General features: G+C 41.9%; 1 protein-coding gene across 2 annotated transcripts in view; it reads left to right on the top strand.

The window, feature by feature from the left end:
- Positions 1 to 25,542, top strand: part of FAM149A (family with sequence similarity 149 member A) — a 97,284-nt gene that overhangs the window by 26,272 nt on the left and 45,470 nt on the right. Inside the window, exon 1 of one of the 2 annotated variants that reach the window (XM_066573430.1) lies at positions 21,658 to 21,758. The exons of the other annotated variant lie outside the window; for it this stretch is intronic. Coding sequence (XP_066429527.1) covers positions 21,670 to 21,758 — 89 coding nt within the window. The 5' untranslated portion in view covers positions 21,658 to 21,669. Of the gene's footprint in view, positions 1 to 21,657; positions 21,759 to 25,542 lie in introns of those variants that run through there. 2 annotated transcript variants of the gene reach the window in all.

The raw sequence follows: 25,542 nt of genomic DNA, 5'->3' as shown, positions 1-25,542 counted from the left end.
AACATAAGTCTTGGTGGCATTATTCTTGCAAAAACAAAAAACAATATAGCAAGATGCCTCACATACAGCCTAGCATCTATTTGGATAGATTCCTCCCCTGTTGTGCTAGTGCCACTACCGTAGTAGGTTTCTGGTTATTCCTTTCTATGAAAAAATATATCATATCTGCAAGTTTATTTCCAAAAACAAAGTATCTCCTTTCGCTATATATGGATGGCTTAAAAAACACTCATTAACATGCGAGGCAAAGTCCAATTATGTAACTAATGGGATGTTCACAGTGTGTGACCAGCTCTAGTTTATGTTCATTCCAAGTAGACATGTTTGAACAGCAGAGCCACCTGCTGTCTACTCAATGGTAATGCATTCATTTATTGTAAAATGGTCCCTCGAGTTACCATATTAGTTTCAGGACCACTGTAGGGGCATTGCTAGTGTCAGCAGGGAAAGCATATCTATAAAACAACTTTTAGCAGAATAAAATACAGCAACTTTGCTCTATATTTAAAAGAAAACCTTTAAATAATACAGTCACCAATTAATAGTCAGTTCTGCACAGTGATAGTGATTACATTAAAATCACAGAGGTGAGAGAAAAAACAAGGACATTATTCACTGAAAATGAAGCCAGTAATGCAACACCTGATAGACGACAGGCCAGGCTCAATCACTGTAGACCCTAGTAGAATGCAGAGAGCCATACTATGATATGGAGGAGCTACTTGTTAAATGCAGACTAATAGTGCAAGCCACTCACTCAACCAAGCCCAGACTGGATAAGGGGTGACTGCAAACAAACATAGTCTGCCCATGTGAACGGATGCCAAAGACGCCAACCACAGATAGGTGCGCCACACTATACAGGAGTGCGACCCCTACTGGTAAAGCAGTGGATCACCCTGTATCTCCACAGTGGGTCACACTGGCTGACATCCCCCAAATCTATAGCAAACTGCATGCAAAAGATACTGATAAATGCGAGTGTTAGGTCTGCATTTTGGCCAAGACACATAAGCTGACGGGCCAACGACAAGGCCACCACGTGTCCATCAGAACCTATGCTATTTCATTGAACTACATTTAACTACATTAAAATCACAGAGGTGAGAGAAAAAACAAGGACATTATTCACTGAAAAGGAAGCCAGTAATGTAACACCTGATAGATTGCAGGCCAGGCACAATCGCTGTAGATCCTAGTAGAATGCTGAGAGCCATACAATATTATGGAGGAGCTACTTGTTCAATGCAGACTATGTCCATGTTCAGACCACCATGAAGATTTTATCAGTTGTGACTCTTCTCGGCATACAAACTTCACATCATGATGCTAAACTGAATGCCTTTGTCAGTGCCCCCACACAATAATAGTGTCCTACATAGGACTAGTGCCCTTGTTTGTGCATCACAGAATATTACTACCCCCTTACAGTAAAAATATCCTTTTTCTGTCACACAGTCATAGACCCCTACTATGTATCCGCCACAAAGTAACAGTTGCCTCCCTTCTGTGCTCCCACACAATAAATAATACCCCTTTTGTGCTTACCAAAAAGTAATAGTGCTATCATTGTGCCCTGCACAAAGTAATACTGCCTCCTTTGTTCTCCAATAGTAATTATAATTCACCTTTGTGGCACATCAAGTAATAATACCCAGTTTACCAATAAAAGGTTATAATGCCCTCTCCATGGCCCCCAAAGTAATAATACGTCCTCTGTGCCCCACTGTAATAATGCCCCATTAACAACTTTTCCTTTGTGCCTCCCACCTTCTGTCCACTAAAGTATTGTAACTTTGTGCCACCTAAATAATAAAACCATATACTCAGCTAATACCTTTCCCATCTCAATCAGAGAGGCTCTAATCTGATGCAACCAACATTTAAGCCACGGGCCCGACGAAGATGGTGCAATGTAGTGATATCATTGTATTGCCTGCGCTGGCCCTGCGGCTCAAATCCCATGATGCCATCTCAGTGCAAGTGCTGTGATGACCTCATCACATTATGCCCCTTGTACTTACAGTATCTGAAAGTACGAAAGTTGCCCAGCCAAAAATCTGGGTTGAATTGAAAGTGCAAAATGTTGAAACTAGAGACCATAACTCTATGGAAAATCAAGTAATTGGTTCAAGAGTCCCCCCCCCCCCCCCCAAAAAAAAAACAAAGAAGATTAAAATATCACAAAGTTAATACAGATAAAGCATATTATTACATAGAATAGAAAAGTCCGAAAGAGTTGCTGGGAAGTGCAGTATTGTGTAAAATTTTTAGGCAGGAATAGTAAAAATGGTGCAAAGTGAGAATTTTTTTCAAAAATAGAAGTCTGATTGACTCAAACTGTATTCTGCAGCAGAACAACAACCCCAAACATACAGCCAATGTCATTAATAACGATCTTCAGCATTAAGCAGAACAAGGATTCCTAGAAGTGGTGATATGGCCCCTACAGATTCCTGATCTAAACATTATCTAGTCTGTCTGGGATTACATAAAGAGACAGAAGGATCTGAGCAAGTCTACATCCACAGAAGATCTGTGCTTAGTTCTCCAAGAGGTTTGGAACAACCTCCCTGCCGAGTTCCCTCAAAAACTGTGTGCAAGTGTACCTAGAAGAACTGATGCTGTTTTGAAGGAAAAGGGTGGTCACACCAAATATTTTTACACAGTACTGCATCATTTTTAAAAAAAAATTAAGAATAGGAGCTTCTTCGGGGTCATGTTTAGAACATATAAGGGGGTGAATTTATGAACAAAGAAATGTATGGCCTGAGCCGCAGGTTGCAAATCTAGATCCTGTACATCAGCAACTGAGGCTGGGGCATCTGGCTCCTGCTCAGTGCAGAAATGTGAATGTCCCGATAGAATAATACACTTGTTGGAGGTTAGCTTGAATGCTCAAAACCATAAACTTTACTAACAAATGACAACCAGAAAACAGATGATTTGGCTTTACCTCTTTGGGTGGGAGGGCATAACAGTCTCTAAATTATTTCTACGGCAGAGAGGTACAGACTCTGAGAAATACACAGTCTTAAAAGCGACCCATTAGTGTGGGGACAAAATTCTATCCTGGGACTGAAGAAGGAAGAGTATATTACCTGCTGTCATTCTGTGTAGATGTCCTCTGATTTGCTAGATCATGATCCTGCTTTCAGCTGTTGAAGACAGCCATTGCAATTTTCTAGCTATCCAATGCACACTTGCTCACTGCTCTGTTGATTGGCCAGCACAGATCGCATTAGCAGTGCTGGCCTATCAGAGAGCAGGTATAGTGTATTAGTAATCTAACACTACGAATGCACTATGGGCATTGGCTACTCTGAAGATTGTGTTGGCCATCTTGGACAGCTGGAAACAGCAGGACCTGGAAGCGGCATATCAATGGGAATCAGCACAAAAGAACAATAGCAGGTAATATAACCAACCCCTCTGGTTCCAGGACAACATTTTGTCCTGAAACCGGAGGGTTCCTTTAATATATGAGTCAGGAAGCCCACTTTCATGTCTGGCCTGCATGGAACCAGGTCCCCACTTGAAGATTTTGGTTCACAACCTCACAAGTGCTCCCTCAGTCACTCCTCCTCATAAGAACTGTGCATATGGACCACATCCTGCCCAACTTCACCCATCTAGATCTGTGGAGATCACAATTCACTTCTCCAGCCGAACCACTATTTGTTGAAGCAATAGTACATTAAAATATGAAAAAATCAAACATTAATTTAAACAGGAGCCAGGAACGCTATCTTTTCTCCTTAGGGAGAGCACCTAGAAGGTGAGTGAGTGAGGAGACTTATAAGGCCATTCATGCTCCACTGGGTAATATGCAAATAAGGGAGATGAAACAATACCTCTGCAGCGTCACCTTTTGGACAGCAGCATTCCTGCAAGTCAATGTTAGACTCTCTATACAAGCCTTGTAACAATGACTGGAAATTGAAAACCAAGCCAAAATCCATACACAGACAGCTATTTTGGGGGGGGGGGGGGGTTGCCCCTCATTAGTGTGCAGTAGGCTTCTGGCTTGGCTAGCGAGAGGCCTGTGATGTTGGTCAGGAACGCTATGTTCTCTCTGTAAAATTCGAAGTAACGATCCGCGCCACCATATAACAAATAAAGGGAGTAACTCACCTGGTGCACAGCGGGGTTCCCGTAAACCGTTGAACCGTTAGGGAACACCCCGCCTGCACCTGTGGTCCGAGTATGCCTGTAGTGATATACGAAGAGACTCCCGATATCCTTCGATGGGGAAGGAGAGCCGCCGGAATGAAACAATCCCAGAGAGAGAAAACTTCCCTCAATGGGTTAAACGAGCAAAGTGGAAAAAACTCTTTCCGCGCTCCTGCTGTAGCTCCTCTTGAAATAAAAGGAACTGTCGTAGCAGACAGTCTTTATATATATTATTAATAAATTTATTTCCAGATAAAAAGATTGCATGCAAGTGGAAGTCTTGCAGCAATGATTATACAACGCGTTTCGGCGTTCTAAGATGCCTTTCTCAAGTATAAAGATAGATTAGAATACAAACTTTAAATAGCATGTCTTACCTTTTGGAGGTGGAAGTTGCAGGTGCTTGGCGCGCGCCTCCGTATCGTGTCGCTCTGTTTATTTCGGCCGATCGCGGCTATTAACCCTTTAAATGCCGCTGTCAATTCTGACAGCGGCATTTAAATCCCCCGAACGCTGTTTGGGGGTCCCGCACGGCCCCCCCCACGGTGAGATCGGGGGAGCCGTGCAGGTGTCATGGCAGCTGGGGGCCTAATGAATGGCCCCAGGGCTGCCTTAACAGACTGCCTATCAAGCCATCCACACAGGGTGGCTTGATAGACTGCCTGTAAAAAAGCAGTATGACGTAATGCTATAGCATTACGTCATACTGTAGGAGCGATCAAAGTATTGCATGTTAAAGTCCCCCAGGGGGATTTCAAAGTAAAGTAAGAGAAAAGATCAATAAAGTTTTTTAAATTGTAAAAAAAAAAAAAAAAGTTATAAAAGTTTAAATCACCCCCCTTTTGCCATATCAATTACTAAAAAATCTAAATCATAAAATAAAAATATATATTTGGTATTGCCGCATCTGTAAAAGTCCAATCTATGAAAGTAGTGCATTATTTTTCCTGCACGGTGAAAGTCGTCCGAAAAAAAAAATAAAGAATGCTAGAAATACACTTTTTTAGTTACACTGTCTTCCAGAAAAAATGCAATAAAAAGGGATCAAAAAGTTGTATGTATTCCAAATTGATACTATCGGAAACTACAGGTCATCTCGCAAAATTTGAGCCCTTGCACAACTACGTCGACAGAAAAATAAAAAAGTTATTGCGCGCACAAAATGATGGCAGAAAATAATTGAAAAAAATTAAATATCTTAAAAAAAAAATACAAGTACTACAGCAAAAAAAAAACTATATAAGTTTGGTATCGTAGTAATCATACTGACCCATAGAATAAAAATATCAGGTCGTGTTTGTTGCAGTTTGTGCGCCGTAGAAACAGGACGCACCGAAAGATGGTGGAATGTCGTATTTTTTTCCATTTCTCTCCGCTAAGAATTTTTTAAACGTTTTTCAGTACATTATATGGTACAATAAATAGTGCCATTGAAAAATACAACTCGTCCCTCAAAAACCAAGCCCTCATACAGCGACGTCGATGGATAAATAAAGGAGCTACGATTTTTTTAAAAGGGAGTAGGAAAAAACAAAAATGGAAAAAAGCAAAAAAGCTCCATCACTAAGGGGTTAAAGACATATTTTTTTCCTATAGTTTACATGAAAATGAGGATTTACACCCCAAAATGGATACCCCTGTTTCTCCCGTGTTCAGGAATATACCCATTATGGCCCTAATGTTATATCTGAGCCCACAACGGGGCCCAAAATGAAAGGAGTAGTCAGTGTCTTTCAAAACAGAAATTTTGCTTGAAGTCCTTTTAGGCCCCATAGCACGCATGTAGAGTTCTTGAGCGGCCAAAACCATAGAGAACCCCCACAAATGACCCCATTTTGAAAACTAGACCCCTTAGACAATTTATCTAGGGGTGTACTGCATATTTTGACCCCACAGTTTTTGAATGAATTCAAGCCAAGCAAAAGGAAAAAATTGTGATTTTCGTTTTTTTGGCAATTCTGTCATTTTAAAAACACCCTTTTTGTACAGCACACATATGAATGAAGACTTGCACCCAAAAATGGATACCCCTGTTTGTCCCGTGTTCAGAGACATACCCATTCTGGCCCTAATCTTATGTCTGGATACACAACAGGGCCCAAAATGAAAGGAGTAGTCAGTGCCTTTCAGAACATAGATTTTGCTTGAAGTCCTTTTAGGCCCCATTGCCCACTTGTAGAGTTCTTGAGCACCTAAAACCATAGAGAACTCCCACAAATGACCCCATTTTGAAAACTAGACTCCCTAACGAATTTATCCAGGGGTGTACTGCGTATTTTGACCTCACAGTTTTTGAATAAATTCAAGCAAAGTAAAAGGAAAAAATTAGGATTTTCGTTTTTTTGGCAACTCTGTCATTTTAAAAACAGCTTTTTTTGTACAGCACACATATGAAGGAAGACTTGCAACCCAAAATGGATACCCCTGTTTGTACTGTTTTCAGAAACATACCCATTGTGGCCCTAATATTATGTCCTCATGCACAATGGGGCCCAAAATGAAAGGAGTAATCGGTGGCTTTCAGAACATAGATTTTGCTTGATGTCCTTTTAGGCCCCATTGCCCACTTATAGAGTTCTTGAGCAGCCAAAACTATAGAGAACCCCCACAAATGACCTCATTTTGAAAACTAGACCCCTTAACGAATTTATCTAGGGGTGTACTGTGTATTTTAACCCTACAATTTTTGAATAGATCTAAGCAAAGCAGTAAGAAAAAATTACGATTTTCGTTTTTTGGGCTATTGCGTCAATTTAAAAACAGTTTTTTTTGTACAACACATGTATAAATGAAGACTTTCACCCCAAAATAGATACCCCTGTTTGTCCCGTCTTCAGAAACATACCCATTGTGGCCCTAATAGACTTACAGGACACATGGCTAGGCCTACAATGAAAGGAATACCTGTTAGATTTCAGGGTACAACTGAATAAATTCCAGGCCCCATTGCCCACTTATAGAGCCATTAAGCGGCCAAAACTATAAAGAACCCCCTCCAATGACCCCATTTTGAAAACTAGACCCCTTAACAAATATATCTAGGGGTGTACTGCATATTTTGACCCCACAGTATTTGAATGAATCTAAGCAAAGCAGAAGGAAAAAGTTACGATTTTCAATTTTTTTGGCAATTTTTTAAATTTAAAAACAGTTTTTTTGTACAGGGTACATAGGAATGAAGACATTCACCCCCAAATGGATACCCCCGTTTGTCCCGAGTTCAGAAACATAGCCATTGTGGCCCTAATTTACTTACAGGACCCATGGCAAGGCCTATAAAGGATGGAACACCCGTTGGATTTCAGGGCACAACTGAATAAATTCCAGGCCCCATTGCTTATTTGTACGGAATAAAAATTGACTCCCTAAAAATTTTCCCCCCTCCCCCCCACACCCTTTTCGGCGTTCGCAAATCTTAGATAAAAGTAATAATGTGAACTGTGTGGTATTTCCGAAGACAGGGGTAATTACGAAGGCTGGTTGGAATGGGCACATGTGACAATAAAACCTCCCTCCTCTCATGCTTTTTGGGGGTCATTTCTTGACCTCAGTGGAGGGTATGGGGTGTAAAAAGTGGCGCTCTGTGAGTTTCCGTAAGCTTGCTGACGTGCGGCGGTCTCACACAGAAGACGCTCAACAAGCTGCTCCTGGAACTGCATGAAGGCAAGCGTTCCCAGGGCTTCTTGTAAAATACGTATTACAGGTAGCGATCTGAATAACGCCGGGCTCACGCAGCCGTAGGTGGAATCCGCTTACGGAGGCTCGCAGCGGATCCCATCTGTGAGCCCGGCTGTGACCCTGTGTACGGCCGCGTAATGTACTGCGCATAACTGCCTACTCACACAGGCGGTCATTCGCAGTACAAATTTTTTTTTCTTTGTTGCTTAGCAATGACGCGGGTACCCGTAGCCCGTATACAATGTAGTTGCGTATGGGCAGCGGGTATATCCGCGACCATGGAGCACATTGGGCTCTATGTTGCGGATATCCGCAGTAAAATAGAATCTGCTGCGTTCTTTTTTCTGTGAGTGGATTACGCAGTTCCGACCCACTAATGTGAGCGGAATTGTGTAATCCAATGCGATTGATCTGCGTAATACCGCGGATCAGACGCATGCAGAATCCGTAATTCCTATCCGCTCAACGAGGCCACCCATCACTGCTCCAGGCTCTCGGCGACCAACGGTCACCGAGAGCAAGGAGATTTTACGTTTCCTGGACTCCCCGACTCCTGCACATGTGTCCAGTATTTTGCCGGCGGTCACATGTGCAGAATCCGGGTAAGTTCACGGATGAGGATCGCGTCGGGGTGCGAATACGGAGGCCTCCGGTAAAAAGTTTCATCTCATCTCACCGATCGCATCGGTGAGGGGAGATGAAACTAACTTTATTTTTTTTACTTTTACATGATCGCCATTATCCATTGGATAACGGTAAACACATGATCAGGAACCGCTCACCGCGGCCCCCCGTGAAATTTCCAGGCTCTTGGCTATGTTTTGTTATCCTGGCAATCCACGGCTTTTGCGCATGCGTCTGCCGCTTTGGCGACGGCCGCATGCGCAGAAGCTGTGGTAAGGTCCGCGGATAAATCCGGGGGCCTTAGGTACATAATTTCATCCTCCCTCACGGATATGATCCGTGAGGGGAGATGAAATGTAAGCGTTTTTAACTTTTTTAAAAACTTTTTTACACTTTTTTAAAATTACTTTTTTACACTTTTTTTTACTTTAAATGATCACTGCTATCCATTGGATAACAGTGATCATCTTTGCAGTGACATCCCTCTGCTGCTGGTTACACATGGCAGCCTGGAGCAGAGGGATTTTAAATTTCCCGGGTCCTGAGCCCCTCTGTGCACGCGCCCGATGTGAATCATCGGGCGCGCATGCGCAGAAGGGGACTCAGGTCCCGGAAGACCGGGACACCGCTGAGGACCGGGGGTGAGTATTTTCACCTCCCCTCATGGAGCCGATCCATGAGGGGAGGTGAAATTAACCTTATTTTTACTTTTTTAAAACTTTTTCGCGATCGCCGCTATCCACTGGATAGCGGCAATCGCGGGCCTGGGGACATCCCCTGGCTACCTTCAGGAGCCGGGAACCAGGGGATTTTAAACTCCCCAGGGTTCCCAGTCTTCTGCGCATACACATGACGTCATTCGTCTGGCGCGCACGCGCAGAGGAGCCACGCCAGGTCCCGGAGGACCCATTCATCGCGGCGGACATCGGGGAAGCCGGGTGAGTACTTTCAGCTGCCCTGATGGATCCGATCCATCAGGGCAGCTGAATCTTTAACTTTTTCACCACTTTTATTTACTTTATTGCGATTGGCGCTACCCATTGGATAGCGCCGATCGCAGTGCCGGAGGGGACTAGCTGCAGCCCGGGATGACAGTTCCATGCTGTTGGCTGCCTGCGGGCACCGACAGCATGGAGCTGTCACGTCCATAGCCCACCGGGCTTTATTCTCTGTAGGACGCATGTTTTTACGTCCTCAGAGAATAAAGACCACTTGGGCAGGACGTAAAAACACTATGGCCCGGTTGTTAAGGGGTTAAAGGTTTACTAGCCCATGAAAGACAACCATTGTATGCTGAAAATACAGCAACCTGAGGCTATTGTAACATGGGGGATCACTGCTCTTGCAACTTATTTATTTCAACTAATACTCTTAATTGGAACCCATGCATCTTTTTATTAATGAACACTAATATCAATGTACAATGGGCAACTGTCTGGTACAAACATCTCAAAACATTTTCTATAAAGAAAAGTTTGTCACTTTTTTTTACAGTACATCGACCTTAAATGTAAAATTGTGAAAACTTTCCTAACATTTCCAAATCCTGAAGTATTATTCCAAGTAAGGGCTTAAAACACATGAGCATGTTTTTCTCCCCTTAGGGCGCCTACCCACTTGCGTTGCCGATTTTCACGCGTGAAAAACGCGGCGTTTTCCACGGTGTTTTTTGCGCGTTTTATGCGGCGTTTTTTGCGCGTTTTTTACAGCCCTCTATTGACAATCATGGGTGCATTAAGAGAAAAATAAGGACACATATGCAACTGACAGTTCCTATGTGAAAAAACCCCACGAAACGGAAAAAAAAACCCAGATGGACAAGAACACATTCTATACTCATTGCTCTTGAAAAAAAACGCAAAACATCGCAGGAAAAAAAAGCGCCAGTGGGAGGCGCCCTTATACGGCCATTATAACCACGGCCGTATAGGGGGATAAAACAAAACCACTGATCTCAATAGGAGTTTAGTGGTTCCGTTTTCACTGTAGGGATTTCTCGTCCGTGATTTGTAAGGCCAAGAAAAGATAGGACATGCCCTATGTTTCCCGCACGTAGTGAACACATGGTGCATGAAGATCGGGCAGCCGCTATCTTCCTGCCTCTTTTTTCAAACTCCTGTGCTCTGGCACTGAGTTTGAACTGCAGGCAAGGGAGAGAAATTCTCCCTCATTTGGGCATAGCTATGCTCCATACTGCTGGGCGTTTGCGCCTATGGCAGTGTGTTTTCAACCTAAAGGAGTAATAGAGTAAGATCATCCTTCTGACTATGGCTTTCTGACCTTCTGAAATTCATCCAATTTATTTAGAATTTAAATTGATGCTTTGTGAAGTTTTTTTAATCATTACCTAGTAAAAGTTATGTTTTAATTGCACTATGATCTTTCCTCCAGTTCTAATAATTTAGTTATAACCAGAAGTCAAACAATGGGGAACAGTGCCAACTAGTTAAGATCTCTCAGTAGAATACATTAGGCAGCAAGTAACAACCAGTTCTTGCAATTGATGTGTTGGAAGCAGGAAAAATGAGCAAGTGTTAGATTCTGGATGACTAATGGGCAAATTATGATCGCTATATGGCTGTGTCAGAGTATCTCCAAAATCACAGGTCTAATGGGGCGTTCCTGGTATTTATAGTAGTGGTTCAAACTTACCAAAAAGTGGCCCAAGGAAGGACAACCAAGTAAGCATTGACAGGGTCATGGGCACCCAAGACTCATTAATATTGAGGGGAGCGAAGGCTAGTCCATCTGGTGCAATGCCACAGAAGAGTTACTGGACACCTTTAGAGGTCTGGTGGAGTCCATGCTTCAATGGCTCAGAACTGTGTTGGGCGATGAGGGGTATTCGAACAATATTAAGCAAGCTGCTTTAATTATATGAATGATAAGTGTACAGCATAGATGAATATGGCTTTTAAAAGAGAGGTACCTAATAGGATCTATTAATCTTTAACTCTTGGGGATTAAAGTACAGCTTTCAATGTATTTTGGATGAATGGCAGGGTGGTTGCATAAAGTCTCTTATTGTAGTTATTATAGTTCTCCATTTGATTGAATATTTTCATATAAGCAGCTTTTGAAATGCTGTGAGAAATCAGGAAAAGCTTTTGAACATGTCCACAAGTGATGTTTTCATGGACTTCATTACTGACTTTTGTTAATCTGTTGCGTTTTGGTGTAAAAATTGCAAGAAAATAAAATATATAAAAAATGCCACATATGAGCACGCATTTAGAGAAACTATTCGCCTCCTTGCTCTAGCTATTCAAGTCCTTCTTGTTGCTACATGCATCTCTAGACAGCGAAAAGCACAGAGCACGTGTGCTGTATATGGCCATTGCGATAACTTGAGGTGACAGCACTGAACAAAGGGAGGCCACAGAAATAAGCATTAATATGAAGAATAAAAAGCTCTGGTCTGCACAGAATCATTCTTCAAACCAGCTATAAATGATTTTTCTTTGCATCTAATAGATATTTTCAACAGGACATCATCAGGGAGGCTTAGCAGGAAGCATCATCTTTGTTCAACAGCGTCACTTACCTGCTGTATGTAGACAAATATATTGTAAATTAAAATGTCATTACAATCTACATTTACAGATTTTGCACCCAATGGTAATGGTTTTTATGTAGAATACAAAAGAATCTTGCAGAACTGGAGTTTCTTCATCCACATTTTTGACCTGACCTCTATACTATTTTAATGCAATCAGTATGTTGCGGATTTCAGGTAATAATGTGTTTTTATATAGGTACAACTGATTTATTAATCATCTTTTTGCACTGGGTTGCCTAGGATCCACAAATAGAATTCATTCTGGGAACACACTAAACATCTATGTTCACATATTACCTGTGTGAGGTGTTGTATGCAGACTATCTGTATGGAGTTCACTGGGACGGTGTTCTGCACAGTGCACCATTCATGTAGGTCAGAGAGACCACTCCTGGTTCATGGCGCACCGAGGGATTCACATGTTCCCCTGTGGACCAGTCCAAGTGTGCTGGCTGCCATCTAGTTGAGGTGCAGCCAAAAACTGTGTCGTTTGCAGCAAAACTGCGTAAGTGCTTGTTGATGTCTTCACTGTTTTACCTGTAAAAACCACATGGACATTAACATATACAGTAAAACCTCTAATAGCATTGATATCTATTAAAGGGGTTGTCCCGAGGCAGCAAGTGGGTCTATACACTTCTGTATGGCCATAATAATGCACTTTGTAATGTACATTGTGCATTAATTATGAGCCATACAGAAGTTATAAAAAGTTTTATACTTACCTGCTCCGTTGCTGGCGTCCTCGTCTCCATGGTGCCGACTAATTTTCGCCCTCCGATGGCCAAATTAGCCGCGCTTGCGCAGTCCGGGTCTTCTCCTCTTCTCTATGGGGCTCCGTGTAGCTCCGTGTAGCTCCGCCCCGTCACGTGCCGATTCCAGCCAATCAGGAGGCTGGAATCGGCAATGGACCGCACAGAAGCCCTGCGGTCCATGGAGACAGAGGATCCCGGCGGCCATCTTCAGCAGGTGAGTATGAAGACGCCGGACCGCCGGGATTCAGGTAAGCACTGTGGGGGTTGTTTTTTTAACCCCTGCATCGGGGTTGTCTCGCGCCGAACGGGGGGGGGGGGGGTTTTAAAAAAAAAAAAAACCCCGTTTCGGCGCGGGACAACCCCTTTAAGGACTATTTTAAGTAAGGCCAGTTTTTTTCAGCCAAAATTGGTTGTCTCTAATAACACCAACGTGTACCGGCCCACGTGACATTGCTGTTGAACCCACGTGATCTCCTGCTCGGCGTCTCCTCCTCCTACTGCTAATGCAACCCACTCTTCTCCATCAACGGCAATGGGTAATACACTAGTACTGTACAACTACACTCCTATGTAACAGCACAGAGAACACAGTAGTAAGGCTGAGGACAGATAATGTTGTTACCTGCAGTCCTATGTAACAGCACAGAGAACACAGTGATAACACTGAGGACAGATGATGTACTGTAATACAGAACATGTCACCTGCAGTCCCATGTAACGGCACAGAGAACACAGTGATAACGCTGAGGACAGATAATGTACTGTACTACAGAGCATGTCACCTGCCATCCTATTTAACGGCACAGAGAACACAGTGATAACACTGAGGACAGATGATATAGTAGATGTAACCTGCAGTCCTATGTAACACCGCAGGTAACACACAGTAACATGTTCAATAACATGTTAAATGTTCAGTTATTCTTTATAGTAGTCTTTTACATTCATTTATTATTGTTTTTGGTAATAAAGACCATATTTATTCTCCATGAAATGGGGTTTGGTGTGTTTTTTGGAATGTCTAGAACGAATTAATTGGATTTACACTGATTCCTATGGAAATAATTAGCTCGAGTAGCAATGGTTTCAGGTAAAGCCGATTGCTTTCGGACGGATTACTAACGTTTGTCTTCATGAGAGCCTGACAGCAGCTGTACAATATGCCTTGACAAATTGTTTATGGGTGTTTAGAAATGAACAGACTGCAGCATTAGATCACTATTATTTACAGTTTATGTCTACGATCAACAAATCTGAAAGAAGAAGAATTGCTAGAATACTTCCATTTGCAACATGACCTTGAGCCTTGCTTTTCTGAAACCACAAAGGGCGCAGGATATCCATGTCTGCTTGGTTAACATCTGTGCCATTCCTCCAGAGGCTGATACAGGACGTTGCAGCAATTAGTTCCTTCTGTACATACAGTACAATATGTCTCCAGACACTTTCTATGTTGTCACTAGCGTAATTGAGGGTTACTCAGCATTCCAAGAAAACTGCAGACTCATTATTTCTTCAGCGAGAAACATCACTTCCCAATGCCAGGGACAGCGGTAAAAGGCAATCATGCACAGTGATGGAAAGTAACAATTCTAAGATATATTGTGGTCTAGTAGAATGACCCGATTTTACACAGGTCTATTTTGTGTAACTGTTTTCTGTTTGTGCGTGGGGGGTAAAAACTTTTTGCTACTGATTTGAAGCCAAAACAATAAACATAACACAGTACAGTCCGTTCCTGAAGGCCGGGCACACACGGGCAGATTTGGGTTTCAAATTCCACAACTGACGTCCGTGCAGGAGATCCACAGTAAAACGCGAGCATTGAAAGGCATGCATTTTCGCTTTTTCATTCATACTCGCGGATACAAATGGTATGTCTTGCCGCGGAATCCAAACAGACAACCTCCACTGATGTCAATGGAAGCTGTCAAACTCGCTGGTTATCCACATCATCACGAAGTGAGGTCACTATAAATACAAATAAACCAAAAAAATAATTGTACTGCACATGACCGCCTCTGAGCCAGCATGGCAATTTACAATACAGTGATAGCAGGGGTCAGAAACGCTATCTTTTCTCCTTAGGGAGAGCACCTAGACGGTGAGTGAGGAGACTCAAATGGCCATGCACACTCCTCTGGGTAATATGCAAATTCCATCTGCCTTATTTTAGTAATAGCAGGTACGCAGGTTTCATCAGCCGGGCTCACAGCGGGAATACGCTGAACAACCCAGCTTCTACAGGATACCCTGTATTAAAATAATAAAGTGACGCATACTCACCCATTCTTGTTGCAGTCCTGCTGTGGTACCAATGATTGCTGTAGCAAATAATGTCATAGGAAATCAGGGGACCGCTGCAGCCAACAAAAGGCTGCAGCGCCATCACTCATTCTCTTTGCATTGGCGCTCACATTCTAAGCACCATGATACCAGGAGTTTAGTAAAGTGACACTGCAGCCTCTCCATGACTTCAGCAGTCACCTTATTTCCTGTGACATCACCTGTCATAGCAATCACCAGGACCACAGCGGGACTGCAACACTGGATCCTGACAGCTGCAGAGGGGTAAGCTCACCTTAGTATTTTAATACTGGGGTCCTATTGAAGTCAGGATGCCCAGTACCTGGACATTCCCCTTTAATATTTGCATTTTGATTTTGATTTCTTGAAAATTTGTTGCGAACGGCAGGCCTTATAGAGCTGAAACCCGATCTTAAACTATCAGAAGCACTTCATTTACTTATGTGATAAGGTTGGTGCAGATTGGTCCGTTTTTTTTTTTTTTTTTTTTATATATGTGGAGAATTGTAGGTCCTTGCAATCAGTTATATATTTTCCAATCTGGTAGAATCCTACACTCCTGTCGGATATTTGAGAACCTGTTGGACCTATGTCTACAACTCTTTTCTTTGTTTTACCTGGTACTAGTTATTTACCCAGCTTTCCTATTTACTCTTGTGTTTAGATCAATAGATGTTATTTTCATCCCTTACCCTTCTTAATTAATGATATGAACCATATATCTATTGAAATGTTAGAATTGTATTTCTGAGATATTGAATCTGTTTACTTGTTATTGTTTATTATGAAAAAAACTGAAACCCAATAAATACTGTTGAAACAAAACAAAGAGAACGGTAGGTCCTAGAGAGCTGAGACTTGGTGTAACACATTTGGAAGTGCATAATTTACCTATATGAAAAATTTGGTGATATATATATATATATATATATATATATATATATATATATAAATTTGATACTTTTATTATGGTAACAATAGTTCCTGCTTAGTTCTTGGGTGGGCAATGTCCTATGGTTCCTGTACTGTAGAAGACTTTAAACAGAGATTTGAAATTTTTGGGCCCCAGTGCAAAATTGTGTAATAGGAACCCCAGCTATAATGCCTAATCTACAGTACTGGTCTCCTTATATGGGGGAGAGACATTGTGGACCCCCTATAGCTCCGGGTCTAGGTGCATCCACATCTTCTGTACTTATTATAGTTATGCCCCTGATTTTAAGCCAAAATGTAGGTCAAAGATGACGAACTGCCGTTTTCCTGCTGCTTGGGGGATGTGCTGTATTATATGCTTTGGTTTGAAGTCTTATCATTTTTAAAAGGATTGTAGCATTGCTGTATTTTCCATAGAAATACTGTCATTAGCGTAGCTGAGGCTGATGCACAGCCAATCGTGGTCATAACAGCAGCATTTACTTTATATTAAATATATGCCAAGGCTGGCCAGCTATGCTTTGTGGCTAAGGGGTTCTTCAGATGGGTGTATGCGCACCTATGCTCGCTGCTGCAGAGTGAAGTTGCACCTAAACAAGGTAAGGGTGACTACCCACTAGCGGTTTTTTTTTCCTGCGATGCCAAATTGCTTTTTGCGTTTTTTCTACAGAGCCATTGGTATATAATGTGTTCTTGTCCATCTGCGTTGTTTTTTGCGTTTCGTTACGCTTTTTCAGATAGCAACTGTCAGTTGCATATGTCTCCTTATTTTTCTCATAATGCACCCATGATTGTCAATGGAGGGCTGTAAAAACTCAACGCTTCAAGCAGTGATGTGCTGCGAAATTACAGCCAGAAAAACGCAACGAAAAATGCAAATGCGCAACTGCAAAATCGCTGCGTTTTCCACGCACGAAAAACGGCAACACTAGTGGGTAGTCACCCTAAAAATGTTTTTTTTTTTACCTTTCAAACTCAGGTTGGAAAATAAAAAAAGCAAGAAGATAAGTCCTGCCCTATCTCTTCTCGCATGTACTATTAATGGGTGAAAATACCTCTAGTGAAAATGAAACTATTGAAATCAATAATTATCACGGCTGCCTAACGGGACTGAATAACGCCCATCTGTTTAAGCCCTAACGGGATCAAGAGCTTGAGAGGCATACACTGCGGATAGTCTTCTCAGACATATGTCCCACATTATACCAGTCTGGCCACACATCCAAAACTATCCATAGTTGAATGCCCAAACCTAGTGATCCTGATAGCTCCACTGAATTGTTCCATATTCTAGTGTTCACAGTACTACCATCTTGAAGATATTCCACAGTTAGTATATTACTTGTGTGCAGGCCAGATCCGGTAGCAGTGCCTGCACAATAATGGCATTCAAGAAGAATAGCTCATACCATGACAGTTGTGGAGACTACCTGAAGAGGAGCAGCAATATGGGTGTCACTGAATCCTCAAAACGTGTATGTCTTAGGCCTCATGCCCATGGCCGTTTGTAGATATTGGGTTTACGGCAGAGAGCTGGCAACATATGGCTAAATGTGCATGTAATACGCTGCGTAAAAACTCCCTTGGACATTACCCTTAGGCTACTAGCCCTTAGGCCACTCTCACACACAAGCCTGGCAAAACACTGCAATTTTACCATCGTTTTCAGACGCAAGTTACTGTATATGACAGCGGTTTTTAATGTACTCTATCATTGCGATGGGTGATGAGGTGTGTTAATCGCTGGAAAATGGAGCAGACAGCGCTTGAAAATCGCGTTCAAGCACATGTCTGAGAGGTACTGTTGAAATCAAGGGCATTGTTATACTGCAATTAGCGCGGGGTTCAAAACACCACGTTAATCGCGGTAAAAATGGATATGTGAGAGTGGCCTAAGGGTGAAGAGACAGGAATCATACAAAAAGACCAGTGAAGTGCAACTGACCATATAGCGGCACGATGGGGCATTTGCAGGTAATCTGTGGAGGGTTTTGGAGATTTTAAACAAAATAAAGTCTGCAATGGTATATACAGCGGTCTGTAGTTCACACATGTAGGCCACTGTCACACGCATCGCTTTTTGAAGTGTTTACCGTGGTGTTTTAAATACAGCACTAAACACTGTTAAAGGGGTTGTCTCGCGAAAGCAAGTGGGTCTATACACTTCTGTATGGCCATATTAATGCACTTTGTAATATACATCGTGCATTAAATATGAGCCATACAGAAGTTATTCACTTACCTGCTCCGTTGCTAGCGTCCCCGTTGCCATGGTTCCGTCTAACTTCGGTGTCTTCTTGCTTTTTTAGACGCGCTTGCGCAGATGGATCTTCTCCCTTCGGCTGGTCTTGGAAGCATCGGCGTTTTGGCTCCGCCCCCTTGTACGCATCATCGCGTAGCTCCGCCCCGTCACGTGGCGATTCCACACGTCATGGGGGCGGAGCTACGCGATGACGCGTACAAGGGGGCGGAGCCAAAACGCTGATGCTTCCAAGACCAGCCGAAGGGAGAAGATCCATCTGCGCAAGCGCGTCTAAAAAAGCAAGAAGACACCGAAGTTAGACGGAACCATGGCAACGGGGACGCTAGCAACGGAGCAGGTAAGTGAATAACTTCTGTATGGCTCATATTTAATGCACGATGTATATTACAAAGTGCATTAATATGGCCATACAGAAGTGTATAGACCCACTTGCTTTCGCGAGACAACCCCTTTAAGAGCCTCCATTGATTTTAATGGGGCTTCTCAGACGAGCGTTTGAACCCGGAATTTTTTGAACGCTGTCTGCTCTGTTTTCGTGCGTTACAGCACTTATTAATGCACCTCATCACTCATTGTAATGAACGGGTGCATTAAAAAAACGCTATTGAACACATTTGCAAATGCAATGTATATATATATATATATATATTTTTTTTTTTTTTCTTTTCTTACTGTTGCACCTTATTTCCATTGGAGGGAGCCAATTATTTTAGCGCCATAGACATAACAGCCATTGTTACATACTCTATATGCCTCTTTAAGGGTCTTTCCTATATGGTAAGATGATATATACATTGTTTCCATTTTGCGGCTTTGTACGTAAACATGAGATGTTGTAATGTAAAGATGGTATTTCACCTACAGTGTACAATCTGCCCGCCTGGTCTATTATTTACAGACTTAGGGCGCGGTCACACGAGCGTAGGCGTATTTACGTTCGCACGTGCGCAGCGTTTAATCGCCGGAAAGAACGTTTTTCGGCGATCATGACCAGAGCTAGAAAGCGTATTATCGTTTGTTCCTACTTTGCAAACTATCTTTTCGGCCATCGAATATGTGTTGGCGCGTATTTTGGTCGCATGTGTTCCGTTTTTTTTTCGGGTTGCCGTTTTTACGCGCCGTAAAATCGCCCGTGCGAACGAATACATTGGAAACCAATGCCTCAGATGGTCACGTTTATACGATTGGGCGCAAAAATGCGCCGTTTATGCGCTCGTGTGAACGCACCCTGAGGGTGAGATTAACTAATACCCCACTAGATAGATAGATAGATAGATAGATAGATATGACATAGATATGAGATAGATAGATATGACATAGATAGATAGATATGACATAGATAGATAGATAGATATTAGATAGATAGATAGATAGATAGATAGATAGATAGATAGATAGATAGATAGATAGATAGATAGATAGATAGATAGATATGAGATAGATAGATAGATAGATAGATATGAGACAGATAGATAGATATGAGATAGATAGATAGATAGATAGATAGATAGATAGATAGATAGATAGATAGATAGATAGATATGAGATAGATAGATAGATAGATATGAGATAGATATGAGATAGATAGATATGATATAGATAGATATGAGATAGATATGAGATAGATAGATATGAGATAGATAGATAGATAGATATGACATAGATAGATAGATAGATAGATAGATAGATAGATAGATAGATAGATAGATAGATAGATAGATATGAGACAGATAGATAGATATGAGATAGATATGAGATAGATAGATAGATAGATATGACATAGATAGATAGATAGATAGATAGATAGATAGATAGATAGATAGATATGACATAGATAGATAGATAGATATGAGATAGATAGATAGATAGACAGATAGATAGATATGAGATAGATAGATAGATATGAGATAGATAGATAGATAGATAGATATGACATAGATAGATAGATATGACATAGATAGATAGATAGATAGATAGATAGATAGATATGAGACAGATAGATAGATATGAGATAGATAGATAGATAGATAGATAGATATGAGATAGATATGAGATAGATAGAGAGATAGATAGATATGAGATAGATAGATAGATAGATAGATAGATAGATAGATAGATAGATATGAGATAGATAGATAGATAGATAGATAGATAGATAGATATGACATAGATAGATAGATAGATAGATAGATAGATAGATAGATAGATAGATAGATAGATAGATAGATATGAGACAGATAGATAGATATGAGATAGATATGAGATAGATAGATAGATAGATAGATAGATAGATAGATAGATAGATATGACATAGATAGATAGATAGATAGATAGATAGATAGATATGACATAGATAGATAGATAGATAGATATGAGATAGATAGATAGATAGATAGACAGATAGATAGATATGAGATAGATAGATAGATAGATAGATAGATAGATAGATAGATATGAGATAGATAGATAGATAGATATGACATAGATAGATAGATATGACATAGATAGATAGATAGATAGATAGATAGATAGATAGATAGATATGAGACAGATAGATAGATATGAGATAGATAGATAGATAGATATGAGATAGATATGAGATAGATAGAGAGATAGATAGATATGAGATAGATAGATAGATAGATAGATATGAGATAGATAGATAGATAGATAGATAGATATGACATAGATAGATAGATATGACATAGATAGATAGATAGATAGATAGATAGATAGATAGATATGAGACAGATAGATAGATAGATAGATAGACAGATAGATAGATATGAGATAGATATGAGATAGATATGAGATAGATAGATAGATAGATATGACATAGATAGATAGATAGATAGATAGATAGATAGATAGATAGATATGAGATAGATAGATAGATAGATAGATAGATAGATAGATAGATAGATAGATAGATAGATATGACATAGATAGATATGAGATAATTAGATAGATCGATAGATGTAAGGCAGCGCTCATGTCCCTCTGAAGTGATGAGAGTGCGGACAAGCCCAGGCTGCCCCTCCCGGCGTCAGTGCTGCAGGAGGGAAGGGGTTAATGCCGCCTGTCATGTGCATCTATAAGACTGGAGCTGGCAGAGATGAGGAGGTGGTTGGTACCTGTGCTGATGTGTAGTGAGGGCACCCTGGCACCACCACCACCCCCACTCCACCCATTGTGCCGGAGCCAACATGGATGCTGAATATAGCAGGGTATTAGTTAATCCCACCCTCAGCCTGTAAATAACCCTCCTGCAGCACTGACGCCGGGAGGGGCAGCCGGGGCTTGTCGGCACTCTCATCACTTCAGAGGGACATGAGCGCTGCCTTCCATTGTGCCCGACCGGGAACCTGTCTGTATCAATGCCAACTGCTGCCCACTCCTGCAGAGTGAGGGCATCTCGCCAGCAGCCGCACAATCTCAGCCCTGACACTCAGCTTGTGGTCATTGGGTAAGTGACAGCACCCACTGCCCTGTGCTCACCGGATTATTCTAAGGATTGTTACATTGGGTTGTTCTCTGCCTGTCATTCCTCCTGCTGTCAGATCTCTGGCATGATGATGCTTCCGAGTCACTAGAAATCATATGTGGCCATATACAATACGGTATAGATAAATACCAAATAGAGTGCTGGTTTACAAATCCCTATGAATGATCACCAGAGTTTGTATGTTACTGACCAATCCTAATGCTTAATACAGAAGGGTCAACTGTAACATTTTTGTTGCTTTTTTGTATAAAAATTCTGATTATTTAATGTGAATGCTCATTGGATTTTTCCTATATAAATGCATTTGTTAATGTATTATTAGGTTTCCATTCATTGTATGGCCAATTACAGATGAGTGTATTGTCACATGGCCTTAATGTGGATCTTTAATAAGGATGTTTTACAGATAGCATTACAACCGTATGTTATCAGTATTTCACCTGTATTTGCCTCCTTATGTAAATTGGTTTACTTTACTACTGGCTAAATATGGATCCTTTTTGCGAAATAGAAAATAATAAAGTATAAGTGCGAATACGGAGACAAAACCAGACAAACGTAGCGCATTCTGCTTTTTTAAAACATGGATTTACAATAGCCGGGTATTATGATCCACAAACCATGGACTAAATATGGAGTAAAAATACATTAGTCTGAAAATGGCCTAGGGCTGGATCCAGGGGCGTAAGTATAGAGGATGCAGGGGATGCGGTTGCCCCCGGGCCCAGGAGCCTTAGGGGGCCCATAAGGCCTCTCTTCTCCATATAGGGAACCCAGTACGATGAGTAAGGCATTATAGTTGGGTGCCCTGTTACAAGTTTTGCATCGGGGCCCGGGAGCTTCAAGTTATGCCTCTGGCTGGATCCACACATATAGTTTATGGCGCAGTTTTTGTACAAAATACAGGTAGATACACAAGAGTGGAAATATACAAGTTTTTCTGTTCCTCTGGGATGCCCTTCTGGCATTGGCTCAAAAAAACAAAAGAAAAAAACAGCAAAATCTGAACCGAAATTGTATGTGTGAACCCATTTAGGGCATTTTTAGGCAGCCGTATGCACAAGTACTCTCGCCGCTATTCACTTGCGCATGAATGTTTTTTTTTTACCCTTATCAGTCTTTTCAAACTAAGTGCCAGGAGTTTAAAAAATAGAGAGAAGATAGGTTCTGCCCTATCTTTTCCGCACGTAGTATTAACTGCGTACAGGAAAGATAGGGCAAGTCGTACCTTTTATCGCACCATGCAATTAATGGGCGAGAATCCTGATAGTGTAAACGAAACCATTGCAATCAGTCCACATAACAGGAGAAAAACATATTCATGTGTTTAAGCCATAAGGCCAGCTTTACACTGGTGAGACAATTGCACGATTTTCCCATTTTCAATGGTTTCATTCTTATTTGCGATGTTTTCACTCCTGCGATGCTGCGTAAAAAAATCGCAGCATCTGCTTTCTTTTTGTGATATCAACCATTGTTTTCAATGGGGCCGCAGTGTCGGCCCCATTTAATTCAATGGAAGTTGATCGCCATCCCCTGCCATGGCTATGACAGCTGCAGCGGGGGATTCCTTCAGTCTCACAGTGATTTGCGGCTGTTGCATCCAGCGGTTTCCACATGTTCTCCATGGGATCGGCCGCAATGAAAACAGTAGGAGAACATTGCGATCTGCTGCCGCGGCTGTAGGGAGCCCCCTCAGGGATGCGAGGCTGTTTCCATGTGAAAACATTTAGCATCCAGGGGTTTTCAGAAGGATTGCGAGGGCGATATCGGCCCGATATCACTCTCGCCAGTGTGCAGGAGCCCTTGATGTCAGTTTTTAGGGTTGCAACATTTGTCTGCTTTAGGGATTGGCAGTGGTGTTGACCATGCTTATATCTGCACTGGAAGTTCCATTTCCATTCTTTGGCGCAAATCTGTCATGAAATCCTGGACAAAATATTACAGCATGTCGTAATGTTTCATTTGGGAAAATTTCAGGCAGCATGCCAAAAGCTAAATGGACCCCATTATAGCCAATAGGGCCCTGGCATGTGCTGAGTTTGGCACTTTCGGCATTCTGATTTGACTCCTATAATGAAGTTTAACAGCCCAAATCATACTGGAGGCCCCCTGCAGATGTGGATAAGGCTCTACAGAACGGTTAGTCCAATAATATTACCATAAAAGAATCATAACACTGAGAGTTTCATATATCAGTCGTCATGGAGCAGAAACTGATGCGATTGTTATTATAATTATTCCAATGCAGCATTTCTTCCCAGTATTACCGGATTGTAAGTGGGGTGTGCGGGTCACTTCTCTACTGTATGTCTCATTATGTCTTCATTTCCTCATGCCCCTCTGTTATTTGCACTAAGGATGTCTTTGCATTATTAAAGGGGTTGTCTGAGTTGTAGATATTGTGTGAAATGCATTCACCATGCAGTGACATAACAAATAGGCTTATACTGCCCTCTCCCCACTCCCGCTGAGTCTCACAGCGCCGTCCAAGGTCTCCTCTCTGATATTGCAGGCTGCAGCACCTGTTTATGGGATGTCACAGGTGCTGCAGCCAATAGCAGAGCTCGATGATTGATCGCTGGGCTCTCTTATTGGCCACAGTGCCATAACATCCCGTAAACCAGGCAGGACTGCAGCCAGCAAACAAACACTGGAGTGGATGACCGAGTGGCGCTGTGGGACACAGTGGGAGCGGAAAGGGGTGAGTTTAGGGCTATTCCTGGATTGTGAATGCTTTTTACACAGGATCTATAACTTGGACAACCCCTTTAAAATTTGGTACCTAGGGCTATACACCTCACATGCTGCAGAATGGTGTAGTAGAAAGCCATAAGTTACTGAAGTCAAGATGGGCGCTGCCTGTCCTTAATGACTTCAATGGAAGCCGTCCCTGTGGGATCCACAGAAAAATGGAACATACTGCGATTTCTTCTCACGCGTGTGATGCGCACGCTGGGAAAAAAAAAATCAAATCCGCATGCTTTAAATTGCCCTGCAGATGCTAATGCATACCTATGGGCTCCTAGATCTGCGGATCTCCCGCGCGGTAGACACGCACAGATTTTTAAATTAAAATCCACTTGTGGACATTGGGCCTAACTTGTGTAATTGAACTGGTCTTTGAGACTTAAAACAGATTGTGCGCATTAATTACGGCTGGAGCTGGGAGTATTGTGGTTACTGATAGGGCACATCGTATTTGTTATCTCGTAGGGTGTTGTGGCTGGCAGTAGGGCAACTCTTTGGCCGCCATTTGGGGGCATGTTGTTGTTAGCACAGTGTAAGGGGATGGCACTGTATGTAGGGCACACTATAGTTGGTACACTGGCTGACCTTGCATAACGGACAGGCATTGTGTGGGTTCCCTCTCTAGCTGGTGCTATAACACACTCCTTCCTACCCTCACTTTATGACAGTTATGTTATTCAGTCAGCGATTGACCTGTAGCTTCTGCTACTTCAAGAAGAGATACTGCAGCAGCTAATGTGTATACTATAAGAAACAATATACCTCATACTAGAAATTACTAAGAATCTTAGAAGGCACCTTGGGCTTCTGTAGACTGTGGCCTTGTGTTTTTATATAGTTTGAAATGTTTTGGTGACCTGTAATCTTATAATAACAGTAGAAGGCATACTATCTAATACTGTATATAATTTACTATATACAGTATTAGATTAAAGGGTGAAGAAAAGGGGCATGTGCCCGCATCCTCCACCATTCATGGGCCTACACCATACTC

The sequence above is a fragment of the Eleutherodactylus coqui genome, chromosome 7 (assembly GCF_035609145.1).
Source record: "Eleutherodactylus coqui strain aEleCoq1 chromosome 7, aEleCoq1.hap1, whole genome shotgun sequence".
Lineage (NCBI taxonomy): Eukaryota > Metazoa > Chordata > Amphibia > Anura > Eleutherodactylidae > Eleutherodactylus > Eleutherodactylus coqui.
The sequence above is the reverse complement of the archived record's forward strand: the minus strand, read 5'-3'. Positions and strand labels throughout refer to the sequence as shown.